At 39.7% G+C, this 20,915-nt stretch overlaps 2 protein-coding genes across 2 annotated transcripts; both read left to right on the forward strand.

The window, feature by feature from the left end:
• Positions 1-2,214: 2,214 nt before the first annotated feature.
• On the forward strand, positions 2,215-3,540 carry LOC118455258 (uncharacterized). The gene is made up of 4 exons (XM_087842487.1): positions 2,215-2,350; positions 2,432-2,791; positions 2,895-3,263; positions 3,359-3,540. The coding sequence occupies exons 1-4, from the start codon at positions 2,215-2,217 to the stop codon at positions 3,538-3,540; spliced, it is 1,047 nt and encodes a 348-aa protein (XP_087698613.1).
• A 4,571-nt stretch (positions 3,541-8,111) lies between these two features.
• LOC102779794 (dnaJ homolog subfamily A member 3, mitochondrial-like) lies at positions 8,112-14,553 on the forward strand. Its single transcript, XM_087841566.1, has 12 exons — positions 8,112-8,334; positions 9,536-9,672; positions 9,785-9,868; positions 9,965-10,174; positions 10,311-10,463; positions 10,547-10,694; positions 10,846-10,910; positions 11,002-11,130; positions 12,765-12,880; positions 13,186-13,280; positions 13,405-13,543; positions 13,676-14,553. The coding sequence occupies exons 1-11, from the start codon at positions 8,130-8,132 to the stop codon at positions 13,527-13,529; spliced, it is 1,467 nt and encodes a 488-aa protein (XP_087697692.1). The 5' UTR covers positions 8,112-8,129; the 3' UTR covers positions 13,530-13,543; positions 13,676-14,553.
• Positions 14,554-20,915: the final 6,362 nt, after the last annotated feature.

Here is a 20,915-nt window from a genome sequence, read left to right on the forward strand (position 1 = left end):
ATTAAAATACATGCTTACTACTATTATTATATTTATTTTAAGGGTCCTGTGCAGCTCCAAAAAAGGTCAAATTGCATATGGTTTAGAGAATAGTAGAGCTGGATGAATCTCCCAGGAACTGTGCTTTCCTGGGTTCATCTGCAGCAGGTAGTTTTTAGCCATGCTGCTTCTGTCCTCATTTAGCATTGGTGGTCACCACAAAGAGACATTCAGTATCAGTGACCTTTTTTTTTTATATTCATTTGTACTGGCACTTGAGTTGCACTGGTTTCATTGCAGGAAATAATAGATGCTGCAACTCATAAGAAAAAAAAAGAACAGAAGTCAACAGTCAGTTTTCTGTGCATGTCTCATACATATATAAGTGCATGTGATATATGTACTATATAACTACAGCATGGTATGATATTACTCAAATTTACAGTTTAAAAAAACACCCAACCTGAAAACAATTTATTTTGTTTATTTTCATTAAACATAAATAGTCACAAATATAAGCTATAACTTTAAGCTATAACTTGTTGTCATGAATCCATGAATCCATTTTTTCCTGGACAAGGTGTTATACACATACAGTGGGGCAAAAAAGTATTTAGTCAGCCACCGATTGTGCAAGTTCCCCCACTTAAAATGATGACAGAGGTCAGTAATTTGCACCAGAGGTACACTTCAACTGTGAGAGACAGAATGTGAAAAAAAAATCCATGAATTCACATGGTAGGATTTGTAAAGAATTTATTCGTAAATCAGGGTGGAAAATAAGTATTTGGTCAATAACAAAAATACAACTCAATACTTTGTAACATAACCTTTGTTGGCAATAACAGAGGTCAAACGTTTACTATAGGTCTTTACCAGGTTTGCACACACAGTAGCTGGTATTTTGGCCCATTCCTCCATGCAGATCTTCTCAAGAGCAGTGATGTTTTGGGGCTGTCGCCGAGCAACACGGACTTTCAACTCCCGCCACAGATTTTCTATGGGGTTGAGGTCTGGAGACTGGCTAGGCCACTCCAGGACTTTCAAATGCTTCTTACGGAGCCACTCCTTTGTTGCCCGGGCGGTGTGTTTTGGATCATTGTCATGTTGGAAGACCCAGCCTCGTTTCATCTTCAAAGTTCTCACTGATGGAAGGAGGTTTTGGCTCAAAATCTCACGATACTTGGCCCCATTCATTCTGTCCTTAACACGGATCAGTCGTCCTGTCCCCTTGGCAGAAAAACAGCCCCATAGCATGATGTTTCCACCCCCATGCTTCACAGTAGGTATGGTGTTCTTGGGATGCAACTCAGTATTCTTCTTCCTCCAAACACGACGAGTTGAGTTTATACCAAAAAGTTCTACTTTGGTTTCATCTGACCACATGACATTCTCCCAATCCTCTGCTGTATCATCCATGTGCTCTCTGGCAAACTTCAGACGGGCCTGGACATGCACTGGCTTCAGCAGCGGAACACGTCTGGCACTGCGGGATTTGATTCCCTGCCGTTGTAGTGTGTTACTGATGGTGACCTTTGTTACTTTGGTCCCAGCTCTCTGCAGGTCATTCACCAGGTCCCCCCGTGTGGTTCTGGGATCTTTGCTCACCGTTCTCATGATCATTTTGACCCCACGGGATGAGATCTTGCGTGGAGCCCCAGATCGAGGGAGATTATCAGTGGTCTTGTATGTCTTCCATTTTCTGATGATTGCTCCCACAGTTGATTTTTTCACACCAAGCTGCTTGCCTATTGTAGATTCACTCTTCCCAGTCTGGTGCAGGTCTACAATTCTTTTCCTGGTGTCCTTCGAAAGCTCTTTGGTCTTGGCCATGGCGGAGTTTGGAGTCTGACTGGTTGAGGCTGTGGACAGGTGTCTTTTATACAGATGATGAGGTCAAACAGGTGCCATTCATACAGGTAACGAGTGGGGGACAGAAAAGCTTCTTACAGAAGACGTTACAGGTCTGTGAGAGCCAGGGATTTTCCTTGTTTGAGGTGACCAAATACTTATTTTCCACCCTGATTTACGAATAAATTCTTTACAAATCCTACCATGTGAATTCATGGATTTTTTTTTCACATTCTGTCTCTCACAGTTGAAGTGTACCTCTGGTGCAAATTACTGACCTCTGTCATCATTTTAAGTGGGGGAACTTGCACAATCGGTGGCTGACTAAATACGTTTTTGCCCCACTGTATATTTCCATAAAATCAGTCACTGTAACATTTTTGCATGAAGAGGCCAACAGACCAATGGTATTTCTCAGGAACAAAAACTAAACCCCTTTTAGTCCCCTTCAGTTACTTTTGCAGTCCACGGAGCAGAATCATGATGGAGAAGATCTTGCTTGGTGTCTTGTATGTCTCAGGTCAGTAAATTTTATTTTCAACCTCTAGCAGTGCTTATTGTTATGATGTGTCCACCTCACATGGTCATAATTTTGTCATAGGCTGGCTCATCCTCTGTAAGTGCCGTCAGTACCACTTTGTCAGTCAACCTTTGACTTGGCATGAAGCTGCTCGTTACTGCAGTACTGAATACACAGAACTGGCTGTTACTGAAGACATGAATGAAATGAACCAACTTAAAAAGAAAGTTTCATCTGCTGGTCACAAGTCTGCAGTCTGGATTAATCTGTACACCCATATCCGCTATGAAAATTACTACAGAGAGGACGACTTCATCAAGGAAGACCAGAAAATAAAAATGGCACCTTTCTTTGTTTGTTTTTTCTGTCGAAGCATTTCATTGAATGGAGTAAGGTGGAATAACAATTGCTCAGTGGAACATCCATTCATCTGTTATAATGGTGAGCACGCACAAAAAGAGTCATGTTATTGTCATAAAGTTTTTTTTGGTTTTAAATTCCATGTAACTAATCTTGAACCATTTGTCCACAATTCTCTCTGCAGGTACAAACCCCCTGGGTCCTGAATATGTTTTTGTGAATGAAAGCATGGATTTTTTTAGAGCTTTGAAGTATTGCAGAGAGAATTTCACCGAACTAACTCGCACATGGAACAAAGATGTGCAGTCATTGTTGCCCAATGGAACTGAAGCATGGGTTGACACGATTGGATTTGTGCACAATCACTGGAGTACTAGTTTTGGATACTGGGATGATTTTCCGCAGACATTTGATTCAGAATACGAGTTGTGTGGTGTTGCAGATTTGCAGAGATTAGGAAAATGGAGGTTACTTCCCTGTGAAACAAAGCTACCATTTGCTTGCTACAGTAACCTGCAAAGCAATGATGTAGAAAAGGAAGTTACACAAAAAGGTACTTATTTATATTTTCATGATCCTAAATCAATACGTCTGCAGACCTTTAGGTCTTTAGATATTTTCTTTTTCATTAGCTCTTTTCTTTCTCAGTAATAAACCTGAAGTTGAAAATAGACGGCGCCTCCCTGAATGTGAAGGATTCAGCTGTGAAAGCAGACCTTTTGAAAAAGGCAAGTCTCAAAAATCCAACCTTAGATTTCTATTTTATGACCTTTGTTTTTTTGGGGGGTTTTAGGTTTAGTAGCTATGATTTTCCATTGTATACAATTTAAAGAAGTGTTACATTATTAGGCGGTTCAGTGTAAACCTGAACATTTCACAAAACCGAATAGTTCTCAGCAATGTGTTCAAATTTTTTTTACAATTTCAGAATTAACTAATTTAACTATATTTTGGTCTTTTAGATCAGACATATTGACTATTTGTTCTCATTCAACATTTTAGTGAATCAGTTTTTATATTTTAAATGTGCCATTTGCTGCCCAGGCAGTGTTAGAAAACAGTTCTCAAGTAAAAGTCCTGCTGTGTACATCTGTGTATATGTGAATACTAGCGTGGACTGTGGACCGTGTCTATTATGTCAAACACAAAACGGTAAGAACACGTTACAGTATGTTCTGAGGTGTATGTATGTCATTCTCATTAGTTTCATTTAAAGACTGACTAAGTATGTACTACTCAGCTTGAATAGTCAGACTACAAGAAAAACGTCTGAGTGTGATGCAAAAGTTTGCTTCTTAAATAACCCACAACACCATGTGAAGTTCTTCAAATTAAGTTCAGCTTCTTGGTTTTCGTCAAAGCTTGCTGGTTTCAATAAATGAGATCACCTGTTCTTGTGAGTTATTCAAAGGATCAGTTTACACAGGGAAAATATGCAGATAGTTTTTAATAAAATTACATGTTATTCTATTTTTTTTCACATGGGCCTTTGCTCTAATCTACATGCCCTCTGACCTTTGTAGTTCTCAGAGTACTTATTCCTAGAAATGCAGTTTTAAAGTATCTACTGTTTATATCTTCCAGCTGCAGGACAAACTGAATGAGACTGGAGTGAGTGGAGTCACTCTGAAGTGGAGAGAGCAGCCTGATGGAGAAGTCTTCCACAAAGAAGGGAGAAATTCACAGAAGCAAGAAAAAAAAAACTGAACTGTGAAATTGAAAACCTATCTTTACATCTGCTTATCTTCAACACTAATGGTTGTTTAGTGTTTCTGAAATGTATTTCTAAATTGTCCTTTAGTACAGCTTTAGTGTTTGCAGTTATTAATGATACTCCCAGACATCTAAAACGTGTCATCTCTTAGTGACTTAAGTGACTTTATTTGCATAATTTCCACTTTTACTAATATTTTACACAAATATTATACTACTATATTATTACAGACGTATAGCTTCCATTTGTGTGTTTTGCATGGACATTCACACATGAGGCAAACATTTAGATTCACGCAAACATTCACTATTCAGCAAGTTCAACCAGTCAATCAAAGAAAACGTGCTTAGCAAAGAACTTGAAGGTTTTTGATGGGAGGCAAAACATAGATATTGGGTTTTCTGTATCCCTCTCAACATTTGATATTTAATATTATTATACAGAAATGAGTTTTAAGCTTTAAGCTTCATTGACTATTTTTTGTTTCATATGTTAAGCAACCTTTCACATATTGCTTTTTTCTGTCTTTTCTGTAATTGTAAAAGAATCAAAAGGAAGAATTTGTGTATGTTTGTGTGCGGGTAGTCTAATGTTTAGTTTGAATGTGATGGTAAGTCCCCTGCTTATTATGTTTAGTTCCTACTTCCTTTTGCAGTTAACCACCAAGAATAAATATAAAACCTGTACTGTATGTGTGATCTAGATCTCCTTTCAATAGCAAGGCAGCTATTTCCATAGATGAAAATTAAGTTACTTGAATGCTGTGATGCACATAAATGTCAGGAATCTCTTGAAAATGTTTCAAACTGAACAGACACAAAACAGAAACATTTGTTGTTGGTCTAAAAAGTCACAATGTGTTTAGATTCATCATTGCTGGCCAGGATCCACTGATTTATCAGTTTGCAAATAAAAGGCCAGTTATAAACATATTATTTAAACTAGTAAATGACATTCACTTGCTCACCAAAGACATCGACTTCTTTAAACAGTCCCTGAGTACACTGATGGGATGCTCTAATTAGACTGTGTGTATTAGGGCTTGGAAGGTTTGGCAGTTCAGGCTCCGGTGTGGTCGCCATGAGATTTGTCACTCATCATCAGAAACCTCAGTATGAGATGGATAACATTTGATTTTGTTTACTAAAGATTCTTATGCTTGTCTGAAACTATTTAAATATATTAACAGGCTTTGACTTTGGATTACAGACTGCGGTGGTAGGTTGAATAACAAGTTTAATGTGAGAGTGTTGGCCAACAGCCTGTAGATCTGATAGCAATACTCTATGCAGCTTCTTCATGACAGCCATGGTAGGAAAAGAGGTGGGTGAAAACAGATCCAACAACATGGAGCTGAGTGAGCAGAAAATGTATGAGAGGAGTAATAGGGAGGGAAATTAATGGCAGCAGGTGGCGAGTGGAGATTGGAAGGTTTTGTGAAAAGAGGAGAAACAAGCAGAAGAAGGCAAGCCTGGAAGTCTCGGAGAGTGAGGTCGGTAAGGTGCAGTGAGGTGAAGAAGTCTAAGTCTATTCCCTTCATGTGGTGGTGAAGTTTGAAGGTGAAGGTGAAGTAAAGAAAAAGGGATCTGCTAAAACTCACAAAGATAATAAGAGTAAGACATAAAGTATTCTGGGATGTTAGGGGATTGCGACTTGAGGACTGGATGTATCATGAGCTACCTCTGTTGATTTCCCTCCTCTACACTGACAGTATACTGCTTATACTAACTTCATACTAGACAGTGTAACGTTGTTATAGAGGTTGGATTTAGTGAATGAATCTAAGCACCATAAGTTTAAATGCAAATTCATCTACTAGACATCATAGGTTTCATCACAGACAACATGAGACAGCCTATAGAGAGGAGGTAATGGTACTGTACAAGCAGTGCCTGGAAAATAACCTATATATATATATATATATATATATATATATATATATATATATATATATATATATATATACTTAGTCTGTTAACATTTTTTACAAAATGTTTAACTATATTTCATAAATATTTTATTTTTTACTGTACTATACTGCTGAGTGATTTGTCTTCTGCTCGTCATGTACATTTCATTGCAATGTTGACCCTGTGCTAACTTACATATGACAAATAAAACTGAAACTGAAGCTGAACTGAACTTGATGGAACCCACCACTGACCATGAGCACCACAACCAACACAGTGCTTTACTATCAATCCATCACAGTACAACAACCGTACCTTTATCTACTGCACAAAACTCCCCAGTATTTTCATGAAACATTTGAATAAACAAAGTAGGTATACCTTAGTTTGTTTTGCAGCATGTTTCACAATATGAAAATACATGATGATGACATGCCATGCAATCTTTAAATCCGCAGTTTATCAAGCATCACTGATAAGTCCGTACCTTTAAATGTTATCTCTCTTCTTCCACTCCTCTTCTGTCTTTCTTATATCTTTCTCCATCTCTGAGTGTAGTTGTCATACTCTTTTCTCTCTCTGGGAAATACCTTACATCGACTAGCAAACACAGTCAGCAACAGACTGAACACAAACAGATTGTGTGTTTGCTGGTGTTAGATAGAAACATTGTATTTGAAGTTACCTGCCTTAAAAAATCTTAGGAGTAAAAGAGTGTTACTCTCGTTATGCTTGCTCATCTTCAGTAGTGCTAGATAGAAGAGGAAGTACTGTCACCACAACTTACAGATACCTGTATTCAGTGTGGATTATTTTAAAAATGCTATAAATTATATAATTGAATAAGGAACATTTGAAACTTCAGTACAAGAGAGACAAATGTTATTTAGCTTCTTTCAGTGACTATCTGGCTAAAAATGATGAAAATTTCGTTCACAAATGACAGCAAGTCATTTTGAGCCACAAACAACATCCCTGTCCTTTATTTATTCAGCTAAAAAGTCTCATTGACAATATAAAAAAAAAGTCTTTTTTGAGAGATATGGCCAAGGCACCATCAAAAACATCACCGTTCTATAAAGATATTTTAAGTGGCCGAAAAAAATGATTTGTTATCATGTTGGTACAAAAATGCAGACTTGCAAAAACAGGTATATTCTTTATTTAATATATATCTAACCAATAAATCATACTCACAGCACTCTATTCACCAATATAAGCAAAGCCATTACACAATAAAAATACGCAGAAACATAGGAGACTGCTTTTTTTGGCAGACGATCGCTTTTTTGCACAGGACTTTTCTCCAGAATGTGACTTCTTGGAAATTCTGGAAATTTCACGCAGGCAGTGTTGCCAACTCCTCAGCAAGGAAAATCGCTATTGGTTGTCCTAAAAGTCGCTAGAAGTCGCCAAATGACGTCATCACCTAATTTGCATAATTGGTCATGCTAATATAATTGTAACCTACGCTGCTGGAGGGAGAAATAACATCGTGGACGAGACATAAAGTGAGCAAAAAACGTCCTAAATGCATTTAGAATTTATTTAGAACTACAAATTAAATTTCTTTTAGCAATTATTGTTTTTTGTAATGTCTTTCACGTCTTTTTTAGCGACTTTTTTTTTAGAAAAAAAGTCGCTAGGGGGTCTGAAAACTCGCTGAATATAGCGACAAAGTCGCTAAGTTGGCAACACTGCACGCAGGACGTGAAGGAGGCAGTAATACAACACAGATAGATGTGAGCTGCCGTTAAACACCAGAGAAGAAGAAGAAGCCAGTAGTGACGCGAAAATGGCGTCCTCCGCTGCCCGGCTGACTACACGCTGGTTAACAGCATCAGTTTCTTCTGGATATCGTAGCGGCCGTTTTCTCATTATTTCATCCGGGAATGGAGGAGTTTGTCCAGCGACCATATCACAGACACACCGGGCAGGGACAGCGGTTAGCCTGAGCTCTTGGACACGCGGAAATGCCGTGACATTGAGAGAACTGACAGGTGGGATAAGTTAGCTAAGTGTCGCAAAACCTGTTTTATATCAGACGTATTCTAAATGCGATATCCAGCAGCCTGTCTGAAGGTCCAGTTAACAGAGCTTTGTGATGCTGAGAGAGTGAGCGACACTGAAATGCTGCCGTAGTTCTGCACAGTTCGTTAGCCTCCTGTGAGAATGAGGCAACCAGTAGCAGTCAGTGCAGTGTGAATGCACCAGTGACACTCTGCACCCATACACACCTTCCTACGGATCAGACCGCCTGTATGGCAGCATCACTTAGTTCTCCATCCCCCTCTTTAGAATAAATGGTGACTGTTCATTTTTAAATGTGCTTCACCAGGACTAGATACTCCCAGGACAACGTTACTAATACCAGGTAGCAACTTCACTTTATCATTGGATGAACTCGACAAAAGTTTGAACTTCTCTCTTAGGGATTCCTCTGTGTTGACATAATGACAGGATATTGTCTGTGTATTTATCAGCAGCACCTTCAGGCTGCAGATCCTGTGTTTAATGACATCTCTGGGCTGGTTCCAGATCTGCTGACCACTGATCTCACTGTGTTGTTAAACGGAGCCTTTGCTTTGTCACGTGGTATGCTGTCATGCTGGTTGCTCCTGTTAGAAGATGGTCGGATGCGCATGCTTAGTAGCAACACTTGCAGATATTCTTCTCATTTAACTTAACATCTTGTCTACGTTCTTTAATCTGGACATTAACTGATGACCTGTATTTGAACACATTTCACACACTTCACACATTTCATGAATAAACAGATGTTCCTACAAAGTGATCAGTAAGTCAAGAAGGCTGTGTCTAATTTAACAAACAAATATATAATGATAGCTGCAGTGACTACCAAATATACTCAGTCAAAGGAAATTAATGGTCAAAAGTTTCAATAATTAAATAATTACTTAGCAACTTAACAACTTAGGACTACATGTACAAAAAATATTCAATTAGAAGTATTAATTTTAGCTGTAGCAAAATAAACTATACAGTTATACACTGTATTAGTTCTCCTCTTAGATGTAAACTTAAAATTAAAAAAATGAATTACTGCGTTTATGTTCAGTTTTGAAGTCTGATTATACACACATAGTGGTTCACACACATTTAGAAAACTCCTCAGAGATATTTGTAAAAAAAAATAAATCTGCACCTCTAATGTCACCATGTTATCCTCTTCCTCTGCAGGGGTGAGATGTCCCCATGGGATTAGCTGCTGCTCTTTCCACTCCAGCAGCAGACTAGCAAACAAGCAGGACTTGTATGAAGTCCTGGGCGTCTCCCGCACTGCCTCACAGAAGGAGATCAAGAAGGCTTACTACCAGGTCTCTTAACATGCTCTCGTTAGACTTCTTATATGTGTCATTCCAGTAAAATGAGTAAAACATGCAGTTTTCTTTTGCCTTGAATGCAAGCTTTTCCTTTTCATTTGTCCAGCTGGCAAAGAAATACCACCCAGACACCAACCCAAATGACCCAGAGGCCAAAGAGAAGTTTGCAAAGCTAGCTGAAGCATATGAGGTAAAAAAAAACCTCAAAGCAAAACAGTTATACGTAAGTTCATTCCAGAAGCACATTTAGCCTGATATTTATCTGCTCTCTTGCTTCTGTGTGCAGGTGCTGAGTGACGAGCTGAAGAGGAAGCAGTATGACACGTACGGCGCGGCGGGCTTTGACCCGAACCGTGCCGGTGCTGGCCAGCAGCAGTACTACAGGGCTGGGGGCGCCACTATAGATCCCGAGGAGCTCTTCAGGAAGATCTTTGGAGAGTTTACAGGAGGCATGGGCTTCGGAAACATCAACAGCATGTTTGAAGAAAGGCCAGAAGTAAGAGGTCGCTGACAACACCATAGCATCGATCTTTTTAGATATGTGATGTTAATTTGATGTGTTTAGTTAAGATTCAGTTTAACATACAGATGTGAGAATTGAACACTTTTTAAATGTTCCCATCTTTTCCTAGTTTGTGATGGAGCTTACGTTTTCGGAGGCGGCAAAGGGCGTGAATAAGGAGCTGAGTGTGAACATTGACGACACGTGCCAGAGGTGTGACGGGAGGGGCAACGAGCCGGGGACTAAGGTGTCTCACTGTCACTACTGCAATGGCACAGGGATGGTGAGTTTCCGACCGACGCTCGGCAGCAGGCTCCTCTCAGCACCTGGCTGCACTCGTCAGCTTGTCTGTGTCGCCCCTTGCAGGAGTCGATCAGCACAGGACCCTTCATGATGCGCTCAACGTGCCGGCGCTGTGGTGGGAAAGGATCCATCATAAACACGCCCTGCGCCCTGTGCAGAGGTTCAGGCCAGACTAAGAAGAGGCAGACCGTCACTGTGCCTGTACCTGCCGGTAGGTTTCCATCCTGGGTTCTCAAATCCATCAATGTTTGTAATGCGAGAGTTTACCTCTAGTGTTTGTAGCTACTGCTGCTTAAAACGAATAACCTCTGAAGATTGCGTTTAATAGTCGGTTTTAAAATAGACAACTGCATATATTCCAGGAGTGGACAATGGTCAGACGGTGCGAATGTCAGTAGGAACTAAAGAAATCCTCATTACATTCAGAGTAAGTTTTGGTCTCTCAAATTCACATTCTCCTTATTTTACTTGTGAGAGAGCAGTGCAGAGGTGTGATGCGTCGTGTTTGATCTGTGCAGGTTCAGAGGAGCCCGGTGTTCAGACGTAGTGGAGTAGACATCCACTCTGATGCCTTCATCTCAATAGCGCAAGCCGTCCTGGGAGGCACAGCCACCACACAGGGCCTCTATGAAACCATCAGTATTGTGGTGAGTGTGTGTCGACAGTAATATTCAGAAGGCCAGTCATTTTCAATTATCCTAGTGGGTCACAATGATACTGCAGTTGGGCCACAGGAATAACAGAAATTCAGTTTGAAATTCTTTACACATGTACGGTTACATATGTGTAAAGAATTTTACTTGTTTGTAAAATGTCTGTGAAGGTTCTCAGTCATCCAGGTCATTGTAGTCTAAGGAGCTTGCAAAGAAAAGCGTCTGGACTTCTTTAAGTTACTTGAAGACGTTTCACCTCTCATCCGAGAAGCTTCTTCAGTTCTAAGGTCAAATGGTGGAGAGTCCCAGATATAAACCTAGTGGGAGTATCCCCCCAAAGAGGGACAAAAGGACCCCCTGATGATCCTCTAATCGCCTGAGCCAAGGTGTGGAACTGGGTGTGGGTCCCAATCAGCCAGAGTTTCGGGTGAGCTCTTTGTGAAACCTGGCCCCACCTTATCATGCGAATTCCTGAGGTCAGATGGCCCAGGATGTGAGTGGGCGTTAAGGCATCTGGGGAGGGAACTCAAAACTGGATTATAGATGGCAGAGAGTTGGTGTCGTAAACCACCGCCTCTGTTCAAAGATGGTCGCTCACAGTGGATATAGATGGCTTTTTTCACTCCTCTTTCAAACCATCTGTCCTCTCTGTCCAAAAATGTGAACATTGGCATCCTCGAAAGAGTGACCATTATCCTTAAGATGCAGATGGACAGCTGAGTCTTGTCCTGTGGAGGTGGCTCTTCTGTGTTGTGCCATGCGCTTGTGAAGTGGCTGTTTGGTCTCTCCAATGTAGAGGTCTGGGCATTCCTCGCTGCACTGTACAGCATACACCACATTGTTGAGTCTGTGTTTTGGCGTTTTGTCTTTCGGGTGAACCAGTTTTTGTCTGAGTGTGTTGCTGGGTCTGAAGTACACCGGGATGTCATGCTTGGAGAAAACTCTCCTGAGTTTTTCTGATACACCGGCTACATAGGGGATGACAATGTTGTTGCGTCTGTCCTTCTTATCCTCCCTCGCTGGTGTCTGATCTTCTTTTCTGTGCCTCTTTGCTGACTTTAAGAACGCCCACTTTGTAAACAAAGTGAGTAATAGGAGGTGCTCCGTGTGTGATAATACTCTCAATTTACTGCTCTTGCATTGAGGTTTGTGTCCCAGTGGCAGTTGTTACACGTTGGCCTAAACACTTAGCATATGATTGTGTAGCTTTAGCAGGTTACAGTCAACAGCCTGCAAATTTTAATGTTTTTGAATAAAGATTTCATGGAAGAGCTCAAGAAAATTTCTCTTCTGTTTGATTAGAGTGAAGATTTCAGATTGGGTGAGCCCCATGGGGCTTTCTGGTCTTTAAGGGGGGCACAGCACTCTTGACTTAATTGACTTAATCTCTGCTTAAGCTAATAAAATGTGTTTTTAGGTAACCTCAATGCGCAAGTGTTTGATATTTATAGTTTGTCTATTGTGTGTTTTTTTTTTTTTTTTTTATTTCTGCAAATTATTAAAGACTGAGTGTAAAGTTTTAATAAAGAGCGGTGCCTGTAGTATTTCTAGCTGCCTCTCTCAGATGCCTCACAGGGAGTTTCACTGGAGGAAACCTCCATTTCAAAATGCGTTGGTCATGTTTTCAGATTCCTGCCGGCTGCCAGGCTGATCAGATCATCAGGCTGCAGGGGAAAGGCATTCGGAGGATAAACAGCTACAGCTACGGAGATCATTATGTTCACATTAAGATCAAAGTGCCCAAGTAAGTTAGTCTGATTGTCCTACAACCAGACATTTTTTGGCAGAATTTTTATTTATTATTTAATTGTTATTACAGAAACATGATAATGTGACTGTAACATTTGAATTTTTAAAAAAGTGTAACTTTATTTAGACCCACAAAATTTTTTAAATAATGCCGTATCAAATTTGTATGAAGGGGCTATAAGAGGTTTATGTATATTTTTATTTATGCATGTTTTGTTGTTACATCTTATAAGATGGATTTTTTTTAATTTTCTGAGATAAATTGGTAATAATCACATGATTCTTTTCACTTTCCTGCAGGAAGTTGACTCGGAGGCAGCGCTCTCTTCTGCTGAGTTATGCAGAGGAAGAGACGGAGGTTCAGGGGACTATCAGTGGCGTCAGTCCTTCAGGAGGTCAGAACTAAAGCTCAGCTCCATCATAGAGTCAAAGCATGATTTCATAATAATGCGCACATCCATAGAGATGGGTAGTCTAGCCCTTCTGCACTCACCTGATGAAGTGCATGTTTTTGTCCAGGAGGGGGCAGCAGCACTTCATCCACCAGCACGAAGTCAACCGCATCAGAGGAGGAACAGGACAAGCAGAAGGAGAAAGAGGAGGAGGGAGGCTTCTTTTCCAAACTAAAGAAAATGTTTAGCTGACACTGAGACTGCAGGTTGGAGCTTTAAGTATCTCCTACCATCCCTGATAGAGAGCTAAATGTTGAACACAACAGATATTTATTAACCAGTCTTAATCTGCAGTGTGGCTATATTTTGTCGTAACCACTTTTTTTTTTAATTTTCAGGGAAATAAAGAAGCAAGCAAAACAATGGTGTAAAGGAAGATGAAAGAATCTCCACACCGGTCCTCCACGCCGTCGTCTCTTGCTTTAAAAATCCAGCCAGGAGTAGAAGGAAGAGAGAAGCACAGTGGTGTTTGTGTTGACACAGTCACACATTGTTGAACTTGGAGTTGTAGAACGAGTCAGGGCCACCCACATGACGAAATTTAACCACAAGCACAGACGGGTGCTCGGCGGAGAATTTCTTGATGTGCTCACAAATAAACCAGAAAGTGATTTTTGCTTATTTTTCTGTTACCTCTCATCCCTCCTTATTGTCTTTGAAGCTGCTCGATGAGGCAGCGCTCCACAGACAGGAGTTCTGTCAAATTGTGTAAGACAACCAGACAACCTTTGAATGTAAATGTGTTACAAGTAAAAACATGCTAAAAGGATTGCAACTGGATAAAGATTGACATGGATTTTTCACATTGGAATTATGTCATGACCTACGTGATGCTATATGACAGCTAAAAGGTTCCCATCAACTTCCAATGTCCTTAAAAATGAAGCATGGCTGTAAATTCTTGGTAAAGCAAAGTCTGAAGTTTGACTCTAGTTATATTGAAATTTTAGGCAGTGTAATAAAAGGAAATGCAGCTATTGCAACTGCAGTAAGCCGGTGATCAGCAGATGATTGCAAGATTAGTTAGGTGAAAACATTCACTTCAATCAGTGTTACACCCAGACTTTCCACTACATTTCCATATAATTTCTATACACTGATATAATCTGAGAACAGGTTTAAATTGATATACATTGACCTGTTAAAGAGATCTTCCTGCAACTTAACTTTTCATTTTGATTTGTTCTATTAAATAAAAATAGGTTTACTTTTACAATTTTCTGATACTTAAAAATCGTGTGTTTTATCTGTATTGTCTCAGAATTTAATCCCTATTTTTGTCTCATTTAATGTAAAAGTTTTTGGGGGGTTTGTTCATTTTGTATTTTCATGCTGTCACATTGACAAGATATTAAATATTCTTGAATCAAAATTCTAAGAATATTTTTCAGATGTTTAGCAAGAAACAAATGTGAACCAGGCCTAATTAAGTTATGATCTCGTCCTGGTCAGTTGTGCCCGTGCGTGGCAACAACACTAATTTAAATAAAGATTCAATGTTGGAAAATGTTTTTCTTTCCTTTTGAAATTTAAATGTTGAGATTGTAATACCCTGAAACAGCAGCAGATGGCAGCGGCAATGGGTAAGTAAATGAAGAAATGCTCTCACAGCAACGCTGAAAGATCTGCTTTGACACAGGCGCGCTCAGCTTTGTTTGATGTGTTCAGCCACCCACTTCATAACCACGGGCAGTGTCTGAACAGAAGCTTTTGTGAGGGTCATCAGGGACATTGGCTTCAGACAGGGGCTTTCCAGCTGTTTTCGGTCTCAGTGGTCAGTCCTCACAAACAGGACTGGTGGTGGTGGTGCATTCCCAGTTAAATGTATGATATAATATGAAGTCAGAGATACATGCAGGACAAGCTGGTGAGTGTGTTCTGCATGCATCCATGTGATAGCATACTTTTGTGCGGTTAAATATGCAGCTTATAGATGCATGGATTTAAATGCTTACCAAAGCAGGTTGCTACAATGATAAATGAATGTTTAAAAGATGGTACAAAGGACAAGGGTGAAAATAATTTTGAAAAATTATTTAATTGCAAGTCTTTTTTTTTCTTCTCAGTTTGTTCCAAAGTTGAAGGGCACTGATGTCAAAAGCAGATTTTCTTTTTAATTAAGAAGGACTTCAATTGAGGTTCAAAGGCTGCGCGCTAACTTTTGTGGTCAGACCCAGACGTGCTTTATAAGAATCTTCAAATCTAATATAAAACCAAAAGGCAGCTATTAGATAGGATTACAGTGATGTTCTGTTTGCTAAAACCAATCAGGTGCTGCATCCTGAGCTTGTTGGAGTCAGTAGATCATATCATAAAGGGCAATTTGTTCTACAGAACATGTTACACAACTTCTCTTTTCACATACATTGATTGATTCAGTTTAACTATCAAACCTCATGTACTGAAGCAAGACTGTTGGATCCTACTGTTGCAACTGGTTGACAAAACTCTGAGATCTTTATTGATTCCCCAAAATCTGATTCCTTGTGTCTTATTAATGCCTTTTGGGAAATGCTTTTGGGGCTCTTTTCATAATATCTAGATACCTGCAAACCTATACACACCATCCCAAAAGGTTGATTCTGTTAATCTGAACATAGGAGAAACGTTTCATCGCTCATCCAAGTGACTTCTTCAGTCCAGATGAACAGAATCAGCCTTTTGGCATTTACTTACCCAGATGATTGAGCATGCATCAAGACATATATACATCATGTATTCAGGGGCCTGGCTAGATTTTGTTGAAATAAAACTTGAGTTAATTGAGTTAATCTACCCAGTGTGTGTATGTATTGTGCATGATAAGCCACAACATCAAAATCAACCAGCTTAATGTTGTTTAGGATGCCCTCGTGTTGCTATAACAGTTCTTGATGAGAAAATGAGTTGTGCACGGACAGCAGAGGTATCTGGCGCAAACCTGAGGCAGCAGATCTTGCAGCAAGTTCTGCTGCAAAGATGTTTGGTAAGACAAGCAAACTCAGTGTATGTCTGAGGCTCATACAGTCACACATTTAATAATAATGCAGTGTGAATCAGTGGATAACATTAACTTTCACTTTGCCTGCTATAAACTCTACTTGGCTAATTCACATTAAGGTTGTAGTTCAGTTTCCCCAGTACATGATGTTCACTCGCTGAGTTTATACATTTTTGAAAGATGATTGTGGCCAGAGTGTCAAAAGCTTTAATATTTATGAAAAATCTTGAAGCCTTGAAACCATTTATAGTTTGATTTGAGGACAAGCCTTTAAAGAAAGCCATGAGCCTGGTAGCTCTTGAAAAAGGGAAGGGCATGCAACATTTGTTTAAGCATTGAGCTTCCTCCTTCCCTTTAAAGGGATTTTTAAGAGCTTGTAATTTACCACCGTTCCCAGTAATTATGATGTCATTACAACTGTAAATAACCCCTGGCTCACTCATTTGCAGCATGTTGCAATAAATCGGTTGCTCTATTCCGTTTTACTCATCTTTCTTGAGGGAGAAAAAATCTCTTCCTCCTTTACCCTCTGCTGATTCTTTCTTTTCTTCTGTCTACAGATTAGACATGAATACAAAATAAATACAAACTAACCCATGTTTGTATAACCTAAAACTAACCTAAGATACAGAACACAATAAGCACTCCTCAAACTATACAGAAAATGTTCATAAGTTTAAAAAATAGTTTGAAATTATGCCTATATTTCAAATATGTGTCATATTGAGTTAAAGGAGGACTGTAGTGTTTTTACGTTCAGGTGTTGTTCTGCAACATAACTATTAATGATTTTTATTTTCACTGGCATCAGAAAACATTTTAAAAATGAAAGAAAACACTGACAGACAAATATAATATTACTTTGTACTAATATGTACTTAATATCTATAAAATAAATATGACATTAAGCTCTTTTAAACCGTTATACACATTTCATTGCTTGTTTAACTGAATAGATGTTTTTTTCTTAAGAAATAAATAGCCTCTGACATTTTTCAGGCTTTCAAAACAAAGATTTGCGCCAAGCTCCAAACAAGTTCCCAAAAGGCTGACAGTTAGTGGACACAAAGCTTTCACTCAGTCACTTGGTATTCAGATCCACAGCTATATATTATGTTGAATGTTGAATAGCAACATGCAGACAAAAAAGCCCTTTACAACACGGTTAAATGACAGATCTTGTCCCATACAGCCAGACCTCACAAAAGTCAGTAAAAGGCAATTAAATGTTGGACAGAGTTACCAAATTACAGACATTATTTGACCTTGTCTAGAGTCCATCAGAAAAAAGCCAAAAGCTATACAACCTTTCAGCTATACAAACAGATAAAAGCTCCAGTCTGCCAATCATGTATGACTGACATGTGGCTGCTGGAAGTAAATGAGAAAAGTAAAAATGCATCACAGGGAGTCTTAATTGACTTCTTCCCTCTAGCATTGCAGTAAAAAACACCTTCACATCTTCTCACGAGGCAATACAAAAAGGTCAAAAGCAGAGTGCGGTGGGTAATTGGAGTTTTAGGGTCCTCTTGTGCTGCTATTTGCAGGCTGATGGGTAATTATATTTACAACACAACAATGCTGACTGTGTGTGGGCATGAAGATGGTGACTGCGTGCACATTAATGCTGCCTATTTATAGTAAGAAAACCCTGTCTGGATTAGACGGCATAAATGTATACGAGAGTTTACCTCCCAGCTGGTGACATTTTGTGAGATTTAGTGCGCGCCTTGCCTGGAAGCGACCCATCCTAACCCTGGTTTACCAGGATTATGATGCTGCTGGTCTGTCCACTGGGAAGTGGGTTTTGTTTTGCGTGGAGCGGATTTATGTGGGGATTTGTGTATTTTGTTGCTAGCTGGTTCTCTCAAGCTAGAAGATGACCCTCCAGGTTATAGATGCATGGAGCCAGCTCCTTGTCGCTGGAAGAAAGTAAGGTATAGTGTATAACAGGTGGATGGTGCTTGCTGAATAGATAAACACCATTACATCCTTCAAACCCCACTTTGACTTTCTAACATGGAAGTAAGTTGGATTTTCCACACGTGTTTAGCATTTTTAACCTTGGAGCACACTAGCTTGTGACCCACTGAGTCTGGGTTTGTGTCTTCTCCTAGTTTTCAAAACCTGTCACAAACCCCTAAATTGTGTTTGGACTGGTTCTTACTTACTGCTTTTCTACTTGATCACTCAAAGTGCTTTATACAACACGTCACAATAACTTTTTTTGGGTGTAGAGCTTTCTATTTAACATTCGCACTCCAATAAAAACAACTCGGGGTTCATTGCTTTGCCCAACGATACTTTGGATCGAACCATCAACCTTCCAAAGTGGAGATGGCCTGCGCTACCTCCTGAGCAAATAGCCATCCCTATAAACCATTTGACAACCACCAGTCACTTGGAAAAGCGTGAATTTCACAAATAGTTGCAAGTCATTCCTGGAGGTTGCTGGTTGTCACTAGTGTCCACAAATAGATATGTAGTGCTGTATCAAAAACCTCCTAGTGACAGCAGCTTTCTGTAGTGATAAAATATGCAAAGCAGTTCAGATGCAGTGGTGACCAAAGTTATGAGTTACTCACAAATGTCTGACTTATGATGGATTTTAAGGCTTCAGAATGCCACGTGCTGTATTTTTTGTACATATGTTATGCTTTTGCACTATCTCGGCACACAGGCCAACTACAGACCAACATGAGCAGCGCTGTGAAGCATCTCTGTAATGCACAAGGACGCTTCATTGCGATGGATGATTGTGTATATGGAACTTGAACCTGGTTATGCTCAGCACCAAAAGACCTCACTGCCATTCTTCTGCCATATTAAGGCCTGACCTCTCCCTCCTTATTTGTTGTAATTCTCTGTATAAAAGTGGCAGCTCCTAAATTCTGCCAAAATCCAGGATCTGGCTTATGACACGAGTCATCAGCATGCTTTTGGATTGCAAAAACAGCAGCGAGAGTGAGTAATCCAAATCAGATTAGTCACTGATTCATAATAACCACCTCCAAACTCCAATTTTGTTGTTTTCAGACCGGGATATATTGGCATTAAGGGACTGGAGTCCATAATCACCAGGGATGGATCTACACCAAGTAGTGGGCCAACTCAAAGATATTTCATCACTGTTTCAGTAACAATCATTCTCTGGGAGTGCATATGTGTGTAAATATGCGCATGTGTGCAAGCGTGTGGAAGCTAAAGGGTAACTTTGGTTCCAGCCTGTTTCCCATTTCCCCCTCAATCAGAGGAACCTCTCATCCAATTTCACCCTCCCTTTCCTTCCACCCCCATACTCAGCTAATTAGGGTTCCAGATCACTACCACATGTGTGTGTGTCTACGCCTGCGCACGCATGTATATTTATGCCCATCTCAAGGGGTCAAGGAGATGTTCCTTACCTCTCCAACTACTAAAAGGGTGACTCCAGATTTAGTATCAGATTACCAGATTCCCAAATGTTTTCCATATGGTCTTTCCATATCAGTCCAAACCTGGCCCCGGTCCTCCCGCTCTCACCCAACTCCAGCAGCACGGTGACATATAGCACACAAATGGATGACCTCATGACTGGTAATGTTTTCAGAGATTTGTCTCAGATTTGTAATGATGACTGAGCAGCCTGTTTGCTTTCAACCCAACTACCAATTTGCCTGAATGAAAAATAACACACATTTTGAGGTTTTTGGCTGATTTACATTCTTGCTGTCAAAAGAGGGACATTGTGGAGAAATCACAGGGTTCCCGTGGTTGGGTGATTATTGCAGAAAAACCATTGGGCCCTTTAAGTCAGACAGCCTCTGGGAGACGATGCGTTTAGCCAAAAACACAATGTGCTGAAATGATTTGGAACTGGATCGGAGCAGCTGTGTGTGTGTGTGTGTGTGTGCACTCAGTCTACCCTATCACCACTACATACACACTTCTATACCTACAATTAACTCTAAATACAAGAGTGACGCAACTGCTTTTTGTTACTTAAATTGAAATATGAGTGTAGCTTTCAGCTCTATAAATTACAGTCCTCTCATATTTGATGGCTACTTTCAATATTAGACCCTACAGATTTAGATGGGTTCATTTTAGTGTTAAGTATGGCGGACTTCCACAGAATTTGTAAATTGAAGAGAATTGAAAGCAGTAGATTTCCTCCATGAATGTTTTGAGCATGAAAAGGAAGAAACATCAAAGCATTTGAAGTGTGTTTAACTGCAGTGGTTTAAATGAAACTGCTTCTGCTTTGAAATACAGAAGTTTCAAAAGTTTGCCTATTTTTTTCTATTTCATCCACTAAAATTCAAATTCATCTAATCAGTCTGAGCTAATAAACCTTACTTTTGTTTGTGTATCTTAGTGGCCATGATGTACCTGTCCTTACGTATGTACCACATCCCTGCATTTTATATGTACACGTCTATTATTTTACTAAATACACGCCAGCTAATTTTTGCAATCTTTAAATATATATATGAATTACTTCCAATACACAAAGAATGGCAGAAAACTAGTGATCTTTTGTGCAAATTATAGCTGTCAAAGACTACAGATGTATGTTAGATGTAAGGAATTGTTTTAGTGCATGCTTTTTTAAAATG

The sequence above is a fragment of the Neolamprologus brichardi genome, chromosome 6 (genome assembly GCF_056152115.1).
Source record: "Neolamprologus brichardi isolate AB-2024 chromosome 6, ASM5615211v1, whole genome shotgun sequence".
Taxonomy (NCBI): Eukaryota; Metazoa; Chordata; class Actinopteri; order Cichliformes; family Cichlidae; genus Neolamprologus; species Neolamprologus brichardi.

Excerpts from the sequence above, each read along its gene's own strand:
- LOC118455258 (XM_087842487.1), top strand. The coding sequence starts at position 2,215 with ATGAAGAGGCCAACAGACCAATGGTATTTCTCAGGAACAAAAACTAAA. Across the intron at positions 2,351-2,431 it reads TGGTGTCTTGTATGTCTCAG|GCTGGCTCATCCTCTGTAAG; the intron begins GTCAGTAAATTT and ends ATTTTGTCATAG. Across the intron at positions 3,264-3,358 it reads AAAGGAAGTTACACAAAAAG|TAATAAACCTGAAGTTGAAA; the intron begins GTACTTATTTAT and ends TTTCTTTCTCAG.
- LOC102779794 (XM_087841566.1), top strand. The coding sequence starts at position 8,130 with ATGGCGTCCTCCGCTGCCCGGCTGACTACACGCTGGTTAACAGCATCA. Across the intron at positions 10,175-10,310 it reads TGTTTGAAGAAAGGCCAGAA|TTTGTGATGGAGCTTACGTT; the intron begins GTAAGAGGTCGC and ends ATCTTTTCCTAG. Across the intron at positions 11,131-12,764 it reads ATGAAACCATCAGTATTGTG|ATTCCTGCCGGCTGCCAGGC; the intron begins GTGAGTGTGTGT and ends TCATGTTTTCAG.